The 12,852-nt window shown below is 35.4% G+C and overlaps 1 protein-coding gene across 1 annotated transcript; it reads right to left on the bottom strand.

Annotated features, from left to right (window-relative positions):
• Positions 1 to 4,352: 4,352 nt before the first annotated feature.
• Positions 4,353 to 5,586, bottom strand: LOC125655732 (orexin receptor type 2-like). The gene has a single exon (XM_048886177.2). It carries the CDS (start codon positions 5,569 to 5,571, stop codon positions 4,450 to 4,452), a length of 1,122 nt encoding a protein of 373 aa, XP_048742134.2. The 5' UTR covers positions 5,572 to 5,586; the 3' UTR covers positions 4,353 to 4,449.
• Positions 5,587 to 12,852: the final 7,266 nt, after the last annotated feature.

The raw sequence follows: 12,852 nt of genomic DNA, 5'->3' as shown, positions 1-12,852 counted from the left end.
ATGTAATTTCCCACCATTTTCCAGCGTAAGATATGTTGTGTCTTTGAGCATCGACGTCATAGAAAAATGATGCAAGAATTACTGCCCTTTAATTCTGTAAGTAATGATAGGATAATGTTGCTTGTCATTTTCAAGGATTTTAAAACAATAAAACATTTTTTAGGAATGAACTTACAGCCAGCTTGATGCAAAGTACACACTGAAATTATGCGGGTCATTTGCAGTCATCGATTTGCAATTGGAAGGAATTCAAGGTTCTGGTCACAAAGAGAGGTTATCTTTGAGTTTAACAAATATTTATAATCCATATGATAATGCTTTACACAAGCATTTAAGTAGATGGGTAAACTTACTTTCCCTCTCTGTATTTTTTTTTAAACACTAGAAACTTTTGATAGTAGCTTTGATTTTAGTTTCAACATCTAAAATACCCAGTAGACTCAGTGAACCGTGGGTATGTACCTGAGATGCAGGAAAAACATTTTTACATTCACTACGGGTTTTTTTATATGCCCGTCATTAGACGGGACGTATTATGTTATGGCGCTGTCCGTGTGTCTGTCCAGCTGGCTGACTGTCCGTCCTGGGTCATGTTTTCCGGACTTTTTTCTGTAACGGATGCATGTGCAACTTTGAAATTTGGTCACAATACCTCCCTCAAGAATTGTAAAAGTGAGTTTGCATTTCAGCTGAATTGGTCCGTCCATGACCTATATAAAGACTAAAAGTAGGTCAAACAGTTTTTCGGGCTTTTTTTTTTTTTCATTATGGATACAGATATTGTCCTGCAATTTAGTCAAAGGCTTCCTCTTGCAGTAACATACTTTTGAGCTAAAAATAGGTCAAACAGTTTCCGGACTTTTTTCCATTATGGATACAGATATTGCCCTGAAATTTACTTAAAGGTTTCCTCTTGGAGATACAAGTTCAGTTTGCATTTCAGCTGGACTGGCCCATCCTTGACCTACTTTTGAGCTAAAAATAGGTCTAACAGTTTTCCGGGTTTTTATCATTACGGATTCAGATATTGCCCTGAAATTTAGAAAAAGGCTTCCTCTTGCAGGAATATAAGTTCAGTTTGCATTTCAGCTGGATTGGGCCATCCTTGACCTACTTTTGAACTGAAACTGGGTCAAATTTTTCATTATGGATACAGATATTTCCCTGATATTTAGTCAAAGGTTTCGTCTCAGATGAATACATGTTCAGTTTGCATTTCAGCCTGATAGGTTCATCCTTGACCTACTTTTGAGATGAAATAGGTCTGACAATTTTCCGGACTTTTTTCATTACGGATACAGTTATTGTCCTGATATTTAGTCAAAGGCTTCCTCTCATAGGAATACAAGTTCAGTTGCATTTCAGCTGAATTGGTATATCCTTGATCTACTTTTTGGAAAAAATAAGTCAAACAGTTTCCCGGGCCTTTTTCCATTATGGATAGGGATATTGCCCTGATATTCAGTCAAATGCTTTCTCAGAGGAATACAAGTTCAGTTTCCATTTCAGCTGGATTGATCCATCCTTGACCTGCTTTTAGACTAAAAGTAGGTCAGACAGTTTTTCGAATTTTTTTCATTACGGATACAGATATTGCCCTGATATTTAGCCAAAGGCTTTCGTTTGGAGGAATACAAGTTCAGCTTGCATTTCAGCTGGATTGGCACACTATGACCTACAGTACTTAAGGGTTAGAAGTAGGTCAAACAGTTTTCCAGATTTTTTTTTTTTTTTTTTTTTTGGTATGGTCACAGGTCTTGCTCTGAAATTTAGTCACAACCTACCTTTTAAAGAAATACATAATCAGTTCACATTTCAAACATTTCAACTTAATTGGTGCACCATGACCTACTTTAGGGCTAAGAGTAGTTCAAATGGTTTCCTGGACTTTTTATCATATTTTGCACCGACATTTTGTCACAACCTCACTCTCAGAGAAATACATAATCTGTTCACGTGTCAGATGGATTGGTGCACCGTGACCCACTTTAAGACTTTTCTATTCAGAATGTGTGTTGTATCAATTCAGAGTGCACAATATGCTTCCAAGTTGAATTTCACTGTCCGACGGGTGTATATTGTACCGTTTACGGTACTCTTGTTTACCTTTAACATTCTTACTACCTGAAACTGAAGTTTGATATATCTCATGAACTTTCAGCTTTTGAAATAGGCTGACCACTGCTGTATGCACCTGAATTAATCTAAGACTAACCACCGCGTTTAAGATGCATTAATGTAAATACAACCCATTCAATATTTGCTTGTGAATAGGTTTGAGGTATATAAGCTGGTATATTTCCAAAAACTGATAGGCCTTTCGTAAATATAATATGATATTAGATGAAACCTCGCGCAAGCGCGGGAAATCACAATCAAAGGGACTGATTCACGATTTCCCCCTAAATTTTATTTTTCACTTTAAATGATCAAAATCTAAAGTCTAATATGTGTAGAAGGTTTCACAATGAAATTAAGGTTATTCACCATAACAAAACTTCATGTGCAGTAAATAAAACTTGATTATTAGGAAGTCGCTTGAAGCTCAAAATTAAATGTTCCTTATGTAACATAAATGATCTCTCTCCGTATTTCTGTTGACGGTTACACCCGCTGTTAACACTGAATCTTTATCAGATAAATAGAGTAATCCGCAGTAAAAACCAGTATGTAAAGAACGGCCTAATAGTTGGTATGAAACATGTCAAACAGCATTCGGCCTAATAACAGGTTTTACCAATGGCTAGGTTATTCTAATCACGGATTTTGCAAAATGTCGAGTTTAACATAGACTGTTGAAAACCCTGAACCTATTAGTCAGAGCCTGCCATGGTTTAAAAACCAATCATTTGCAGAACATGCTCACACATAATGAATCAGTTAAGAATATAAACATGTGATAATGCAATATTGTTACATCTTGATGGAGAATATAAAGACATCCTGTTTGTCATAAAATTGAGTCTTCAGTTGGCCATTAACGTCTAGGTTCAGTAAAACATTCAAATATGAAATAGATATGGAAGACTCTGAGGTTTCTTATATTTCGAATTCACAATGATATATCAAATTGACACCTAAATGTACGTGTGTGTTGTTGATAGGGAAAAAACGTCGTCGATATATATAAATGTCAAGTTGAAGGCCACAGTAAAATACTTCCTCTCATGTAGAAGCTTTTGAATAAATTCTGCCTCATAAAAATACAAAAAGAAGTCAGCTAATAAAGGAGCACAATTTTTTGCCCATTGAAATTCTGACAGACAAGTTTGACGATCTGATCTCTAAAAACTACATATATAACATGCTGCTGATTACGAACTCCAGCATCTTCATAATATCAACTTCAGATTATTAGTAGATGCCGTAGAATCAGAATGGTGTTTAACTAAGTATTATCCTAAAATATGGATATTTGTACTGGAAGAAGCATTTGTCTATAATGTTCAAAACATAGTCTTTAATTTATTAACTGAGGAATGGTCGTATAAAGTGTTGAAAAGCCGTACGTTTTGTTGCTGTTGATTTTAGAAAGGTTTTGTAATTTCAAATTTACTAAAAGTTATTTTGAGAATTCACATTCGATTTACTCCATATCTCGCATATGATATGGCATAAAACGTATGAAGTTTCTCCTTTACAGCAGATACTATGAAGCAATTACCCAGTTTTGCCTTTTCCCGTTTATGTATTAAAGATATAACTGATCGTATCTGATAAAAGGTTAAGTCTTTGTCTTCGTGAGAATTTTTCAGTGGGTTGTAAAAATGGTATTAGATAATTTCAATTTATTTATTGACATCACCATGTTGGCATACCGTCAAAATAACCTAACAAATGACAGATAACAAACAAAAAAAGAAGAGAGAAAAATTATGACACAATGACTATAGCATATAGGAGATATTCATACGGTTCTTTTAAAGTCCATCGATTTGTTTTCTCTGCATAAAGCATCTATTTGATTAAATAGTTACACAAACGTTTTGTAATATCATAATCACATGGGTTAACAATTTCTTTAATGGAATCAGTACCACAGTATAATTTGTCACTAAAAAATATCATAATATTGAAATCGAAGTTTGTCATACACAGGACAATAAAATACAAAAATTTTCTTCCAACAAGAATTTAGAAAGTTTTAAAGGTAGACAAGTACTTAAAGAATTGTAAGAATTTTTCTCTACTTCATCAATCCTGTTGACCTTCGGTATTGTATTGTATTGTATGTATATTGTTTGTATTAAACTGTATGTATATTGTTTGTATTAAACTCTATGTATATTGTTTGTATTACACTGTATTGTATTACCTGGTTGTACGTCTGCAGGAAATTAATCATTCTATATTTGTGACGAATCATATGTTTTAACATTATAACAACGGTGTTACCTATTTGAAATAGCCCTTAGAGTTATCTGACAGGTATACAAAAACAAACCAGTCCTAGTTCACGACAGACGACTGCTGTCTATTGTTTGACGTGCAAAAACAGCACATGCGCTTTACGTTTGATCGTAGTTTGACGTCAAAATAGCCATAAATTAAAGGATTCACAACGTGGTTCAACAACAAGAAGCGAGCGAAAAATATCCAAACGTTCAACAAGCTCTCTGGTAATTGGAGGTAGTAAAAGTCCTTTAAGGTGTAAGTCAGAATTAATATTACAATGGACGGTATGTATGAGAGGACATAGAATGCGACGATAGTCATGAACATCACATTGATCTTGGTTCGGATATTTAACCGATGTTCGGATCGCTTAGTCTGACTGTAATTGCTTCCTACACTAATTTTCCTAGTTTTTTCGTCAGCATCAATATGGTCAATGCAGATATTAAAAATGTCGTCCTTCCCACTGATGCTTACTTTTTCATGTTGCAGGTTTTTCATCAAATTTTTTCTTAGTTTTTTATCCTCGTACAGAGTTTTGTAAATCGTTTTCATGATGAGAATATACAGAACAGATGTTACAGTAATATTGGCAGTCGTCAGTAAAAGGAAGGATCCGAAATATACAATGGTAAGTGTACTGGGGTTCACATCAAATACACAAATATTGGTCGAGAATGTCCTGTTCTGAAATGTCTTTTGTGACGTTTCAACCCCACTGATAATCAACAAAGGGGTCCCGTATATGATACAAGCAAATGTTATCACAATAACCGCTAGGCGTCTCCGGAATAAAGTCAGTTGTTTTCCATATGGATGACATATCAGAAGGTATCTTTGAAGAGCTATTGCACCAAGAACATGACCAGAGAAACCAGAGGCAAAGGTCAAAACGAACAATAACACACGACACAGAATTTCACTGGGGAAGCTAAATATATAGAAATTGTCGATGACGTAGAATAAACCGTTAGAGATGCTTCCCAGACAATCTATAAAAGCGAGGATCGGAATGAAGTACCGGTCGCCTTTTTTGTCGTCAATATGGGCGATGTAAATGATGATGATGGTTGCGTTCCCAAAAACACCAGCCACGATTCCACAGGACATCAGAATAGTATTTGGGAGCACAATGGAGGAATATTTCTCATTTAATGCCGAAATGTTATCATCCATACTGAAAAATGTCACATCTCGATCGAATCAAAATATATTCTGAGGTGAAGGAAACGTACGATTTGCACTCTGATTTCAATGGTTTTTGGCATCATTGCTAATTAGAAAATATTCCCCTTCCTCATGATTCATTAATCACGTACTGTCAATATTAACACAATCACAATTGTCTGGCCTTGCACTTAACCAATACGAAATATAAAATTGCTCAGAGCTGTTCATATTTTCTATATGCTACTGTTCACTCGAGCGAATAAAATTTTGAATTGCTGATGCTAATATCTTTCGTATTCCAACTGCAGGCATAAAATGGCAATTTCAGTTATTAATACTGTTGTTTTATAGCTGTTGCGGTTTTTTATTACAGAAAGTAATATTATTAACCGACTTATTTCAAGTACGTGAATTAGTATGGTGACATTTCTTTAATTTCCAAATTCTTTCTTTCTCCAAAGTTCAACGCCTACTTTGGTATGTTTAGTAATTAAAACCGGAGATATGAAAATGAATATTGAATCTTTATCATCAAATGAATCACTGTGTTTTGTTTTATACATATGTATGATATATAATGGTATGCATGATCACGAGCAGTTACCCTGGCTCTTCATCCACTTAGGAGATATTTTCATCCTGATTTTAACAGAGTCGTCGTTTTCTTGATCTGTATGTATAAAGATTATTTATATCCACAGGGAATACGAATGTTAGAACCCAAGTTTGATATGAAAGCAAGTTGTCGTAGCCAATCAAAATCCATTGCGGTCATAGTGATAAAATAACGCGACGTTTAAAGGAGGTGACATCTATGGTAAGTGAGCATAGTAAGCGAGTTTGGTAAGTGATTGATTGTATATTGTTTGACGTCCCTCTCGAGAATATTTCACTCATCTGGAGATTTTACCATTGCCGGTGAAGGGCTGCACAATTTAGGCCTATGCTCGGCGCTTATGACCTTTGAGCAGGGAGGGATCTTTATAGTGCCACACCTGCTGTGACAAGGAACCTCTTTTTTTGCGGTCTCATCCCAAGGACCACCCCATTTAGTCGCCTCTTACGACAAGCAAGGGGTACTGAGGACATATTCTAACCCGGATACCCACGAGCTGTATGGTAAGAAAGTTTGGAAAATGAGTTGGTAAGTGAGTATGGTAAATGCGTTTGTAGCAATTATGGAGATATCGATTTTATCCTTATTAATCAAATGCCAAAAAGTACTTCCTCGAAATCACTCGACGAACGTTTGTACATAGTATGAATAAGGATGCAGCCATTCACGAAATAAAGAGATTATATCTCAGTATATCAAACCCTATGTTAGCTAGAATTGAAAATTACGATCGCTTCAATAAGTATTAATACTTTTGCAAAAGTACCAGAGCAGCATTTGTACAAAGATTACGGTAACTTGTAGCTGCAGAACTGTAGCTCTCTGGGGGAAAAAAATACATTGTATGTGACGGAACAGAGAGCTTCAGATCTACCCCTTATATAAACCTTCGATTTACGGCGCACTAAAAGCTGCGCACGGTTGAGGCCTCATATAATTGTATTCTTGTGTTGCTGTCTCATAAATTCAATATCTGGGGTGGATCTGTATATGTAGCTCTCTGTTCCGTCACAATATTTTTTTCAGAGAGCTACAGTTCTGCAGCTAGGTAACTTTTAGTAACAGATTCCGGAAGAATTAGATTTGTTTGAGCCAATCTAAAGTCACATCAGACGTATTGAAATTTGTATAGCTCCGAAAAATATCAACACTTCTACGAGGGTTACAATACAAACACAAAGTGCTACACCGGAAATAGTTCCGTTCGGGAACACAGGATGATTTTTGTCTTGGTCAGCCAAAGGCCATGGGGGCCAAATCGAAATTCAGATAAATGAAAAAGAGCTTTAGAGGAATATTGGTACTAAATTTGATAACTGGGCATGTAATGAGAATGCCCCAGAACAGAACACCCAAGATAGCCTTTTATTGGACACCACCTGGAAAGAGAGGTAGACCACGCACCACCAGACGAAGAACTGTAACATGATAGGTGAAGATAAGGAACAGTGATCAATCTCACAACTCCTATAAGGAATACAAAATAGAGAGTTGGGCAAACAGGAGCCCCTGGATATACCAGAGGTGGGATCAGGTGCCTAGGAGGGGGTAAGCATCCCCTGTCGACCGGTCACAACGTCCGTGAGTTAGAGGAGATGTGCTATTCATGGGAACAAGCACAGTTTGTGGCAAAAGACAGAGGTAGATGGTAGCTACTTGTTGAAGCCATATATCCCATCCGGGACGAAGAGGATAAGTAAATAAGTGGACATACAGCTGCACTGCAAACGAAGACTATTTTTGGTTCAGTCAATCAAAAGCCGTGGTAACCGTAAAGGAATTCGGATCGTAGCCAATCAAAAGCCGTGGTAACCATAAAGAAATTCGGATCGCTCCGAAAAGTAACACCACTTGTAGCACAAAGACAACAGTTGTAAAAAGCATGGTAACTGAGTATGATGTGCATCCTAGAGAAGAAAATATGTATTTACGGATACCGACAGACGGATGTAGTAAAATAAATTGTTCACAGTGGTATTCGGCCAGGTGCACTAAAAATAAGACGTCCATTTTCATGTGTATACGGTTATCGGGAATTTCGTTTGATTGCCTTTGTTTCCTGTCTACTAATATAAATCCGGCATGATAGGCAAAATAAATTGTGGTTAATTCAAATCCATGCAAAATCGTACCCCAGTGCTGCTTCGTGGCAAAAATAGCACAAAGCGAAAAATTCCAACAGTAATTTGCAAAATCTTTTTCTTTTCTCACCCTATTTTTTTCTTTCTTTTTTTTTTTTTTTAGGAAAAAAGGTTAATATTAGTAAATAAATTACGTATGACTTTTTATACAGTACTTGCATATATTGATATTATGAAAATTAATCTGCGCAAATTTGTCTAAAAACAAAATTTCATGTACATATTAAAACGTACAAAGGGAGAATATTCTGGACAAAAATGGTGTTGAATTGGATTTCTGGAAATGATGACATGAATGACGAATCAGGATTCTAAAGATCACGGCCATGTACACTTTAATATCTATGTAAATTAGAGCAGATTCTATTTTGTTTAGATTCGTAGTGTTTCTTGGAGAACCATTTTACTTCGGTAAGACTTTCATTATTCTTTATAAAACTAGTGCCTCAAGAAATCAGACTGAACTTCTTATAGTCCGCAGAACAGTGTGCCAATTTGATAAATTTAACAACTTTTGGAAATGATGTAAATTTTGCTTTGGATATTTATAATGGTATTTGAACCTTCTTGATTACCAAAAAATACCAAAACTAATCAAAATACTATAGTTAGTGATTTCAAAGAAATGCCTAACTCAAAACAATTTCCATACAAAAACTGCAGTTAGGCTAAAGAAAACGTTAAAGTACACGTACAATCAGAGACATCTTTATGAAAGTCAGACGAACAACAAACTGTCCTAGCGAGAGAGAACAAACAATTTGTCTACGACAAAAACAATTTATTTATGACAATACAGTACTTTTAACTGAATGAAATGAGTTTCTGTGATCCAAGTGTACTTTGAAATGTTCAAATAAAGTATAAATCTTATTTGAAAACCAGCATTGATTGAGCTGTCTAATCGGCTCTTGATTTCTATTGTTGTACGGGAATTGCGGAAGAACAAACATTGTTTTGTTAAGTGCATCAGAAAGAAAAAAGGGCTTCGGTTTTAGCTACTCTAACGAAGAAGTATCAAAACTTCTGTGGAGAAACTAAAAACAAAAATACAAGAATGTTTAACACAACATCTACAGAAAAAAATATTTACAGTTCTGCATTTATGGTAAAATGAAAAAGAATTGATGAATTTAAAATAAGCTTTGCATATACTTATATGAAGTACATGTACATTGGATGGTCAAAAAGATTGCGTGTACAAATCATGTTAGTCTGAGAGCACAAGGCTTGCATAGAGTGTAGTGGAAATTGATTGCCACTGTCTTCTGCAAACTGTCACTGCGTATCGCCGACGGCATGATTGCTGAATACGTCTGCTCAATCGAAGGAACGGCACTAAGGAAAGCCCCGGATGCAGATTTTAAGGGAGATGGGTGCATAAATGAATAGCCAAGAGCGGGGCATTTTGGGGTGAATATTTTCCCAAATTGAATGGAGGACGATATGATTTTAAATCAATACTTTGAATAAAAATAAAATTACCATCAACGCCATTTATTGTTTAAAATCCATTTGATTTTCCTCCATGGGTTCCTTAAAGCGGCACAACCAAATCCCCCCGTCATGGATTCTTTTCGTTGATTTTACTCTCACGAGCAACCATTAATAGTTAACGATCATATCAAACCTATCTTGGGTAAAATGTATTTCACATTAGTGAAGATATATAAAGGTGGGGAGAATAAATTCAGTTATCATGCTTCCCTCTTAAAAAGTTTCTATTTGATCTGTATATTTTAAAATGGGACAAATATGACCAGAATGTTTTTCATAAATTATTTGAGTTAATGACCTTTGATCTCAAAGTTTATAGAGGACCTCTCTTTATGATAGACGCATTATAATTTATAGAGGTCATTTGTGATAAACGCATTATAATTTATAGAGGTCAATTGTGATAAACGCATTATAATTCATAGAGGTCATTTGTGATAGACGCATTGTAATTTATAGAGGTCAATTGTGATAGACGCATTATAATTCATAGAGGTCAATTGTGATAGACGCATTATAATTCATAGAGGTCATTTGTGATAGACGCATTATAATTTGAAACACAAGTACTGTTTGGGATATCGTTCACAATTCATTTCTTACATGTTACCAAGTGCCCTTGACATTTTGACTTAAGACCAGAAGGGATCGTCTGTGTAAGTCTTCATGTTACTCTTCATGTGAAGTTGAATTGCTAAAACTCATATACAATTTAAAGCATCGAGAAAGAATTGTTTACCATTCGTGTTCTTGTGACTATGTTATATTCAAGGCAACATTGTAGTTCTGTTTATGTCCCCCCTCCCCCCCCCCCCCCCAAAAACAACATGTTATGAAAATTGAAAAAAACTTGTCATTTATTCAAAACGGAAAAAAATGAGTCTTTAAAATAAATTCAGAGACAAATTGGCTGGGGAAACAGATTCTCGACTAGAAATGCATGATGTTAAAGTACTACACAACAGCCTTCACGCAATCACAGTATTGTTACAAAACATAAATGCTGCTGAAGTTATTTATAACTTCATGCGAAGTTTCAAGGCTAAATCAGTACTAGACTAAATATACACCATCAATGTGACCTAGTGACTTTCTTCATTTGACCTTTAACCCTCTGTCTAACAACAAATAGGACAATTCTTGAATCAAGTATATTCTTCGTTCCTGAAATAAAGCTCAAATAGTATTCGAGATATGTTATTGAAATCGTTCTTACAATATGTGACCTTGGACTTTATAAACCAATAGAGGTCAACCTTTAGCCAAAGAGATTCCTCTTGTCAAGTTTTACTTTATATCAGAAACCAAAGTGTTACAGAGGAGAAATGAGGATGTATGTCACTGGCATTTCTCACGTTGATGCGCGGGGTGGGGGATGGAGAGGCGATAACCATTCATCAGATTTACTTATTGAAAACTTTCTAGGTGCACCAGAAATTTCATACATTTACTAAATTTTAATGCAAAGATATCCCATTATCACAACTTCTTATCTCGTAATAACGACTTTTTTAATAAAACAAATTATACCCATGCCCCTAATAAGCTTCCGTAATTAGGCATTCGTAAAGCTGATTAAATCTTACACTCCTGATGGGAGTGGTTTTAATCAAACTGGCTTTCGAAAACACTCTATATTTTAAATATTTTAACAACCCAAAGGATAAATGAAAATACAAGTATGATGCACAGAACATGTAGGGGAAAATCTCCCATAGGTAGAGGGACGATCACGCCGCGCATGATTCTAGTGCATATCGGCGACAAACAAAACGAGTCTCTAAGTCCAAGGTCATTCATAAAAGTTCGTCGACTCCGAAACTGTGAACTTTGGTGTCAATGATAAAATTAATTAGGAGTACACAGCCAAAAATATGTTTTCAAACTGTGATGAACTCAGCTATATGATAAAATTATTATTCAGCTGACATTTATTAGACAATCAAACATGACAAAACGCTGTAAATTTAAACAAAACTTGCCTTTTTTATTTCAAATATTATGGAAGTGGATACGTTTGACATATCTAAAACAACTTTATATAAAAAAACATTACAAATAACAATATTCTATTTCTACACCTCTTATCTGTATCACAGAGAGGTAATTAGTGAGACATTATTGATCCTCAGATGGTTTAATAAAAACAAGCGCGAGAGGTCCACGGGCACCTGCTGATCATTTAGACAACTTGAGCCGTACATACATTCTACAACGACATGCTAATTAATACATTTGAAACGTTTGAACCTAACAGTACTTACATTATTCAAACTAACGTGATTTCATTCGTAGTCGACTGTTAAGGTATGTACATTTTAAAACATCACTGCTGTATTGCCCTGGGGACGAGTAAAAAGGAATCAGATCGGTAAAGTTGGCTACTAGTAACCAGCTACTAGTAACTGGCTACTTAAAAAGAGAAAAGTTGGCTACTAGTAGCCAGCTACTTGAACCAGGAAAAGTTAGCTACTAGTAGCCAGCTACTAAAAGTAAGAAAAGTTAGCTACTCGTAGCCAGCTACTTGAACCAGGAAAACTTAGCTACTAGTAACCAGATATTCAACATGGATTCCTTTAGATCGGTAAAGTTGGCCACTAGTAACTGGCTACTTAAAAAGAGAAAAGTTGGCTACTAGTAGCCAGCTACTTGAACCAGGAAAAGTTAGCTACTAGTAACCAGTTACTAGTAGCCAGCTACTAAAAGTAAGAAAAGTTAGCTACTCGTAGCCAGCTACTACAAAATATAAAAGTTATAATTACTGATAGCTCGCTACCAGATAAAGGTTAATGAGTTTGAAAATTATTATCTATCAGATTTATTTCTAAAGAGGACGAGGAGTCGTATGAAATTTCATGCTCAATTATCTCCAATTACATAACGTTGCAATGCAAAATACGAATAAAACTTTTTCAACTGAGTGTTTACTTTAAAAGTGATACGGATTGAATTCAGACCTTCAATCATTTGATATACCATCCATTTTGAGATATCTGCTACTTTTACAATTTGATTCGAGTGACCCTGAAATTT

The sequence above is a fragment of the Ostrea edulis genome, chromosome 7, assembly GCF_947568905.1.
Source record: "Ostrea edulis chromosome 7, xbOstEdul1.1, whole genome shotgun sequence".
NCBI classification, from domain to species: Eukaryota; Metazoa; Mollusca; class Bivalvia; order Ostreida; family Ostreidae; genus Ostrea; species Ostrea edulis.
The sequence above is the reverse complement of the archived record's forward strand: the minus strand, read 5'-3'. Positions and strand labels throughout refer to the sequence as shown.

Excerpts from the sequence above, each read along its gene's own strand:
- LOC125655732 (XM_048886177.2), bottom strand. The coding sequence starts at position 5,571 with ATGGATGATAACATTTCGGCATTAAATGAGAAATATTCCTCCATTGTG.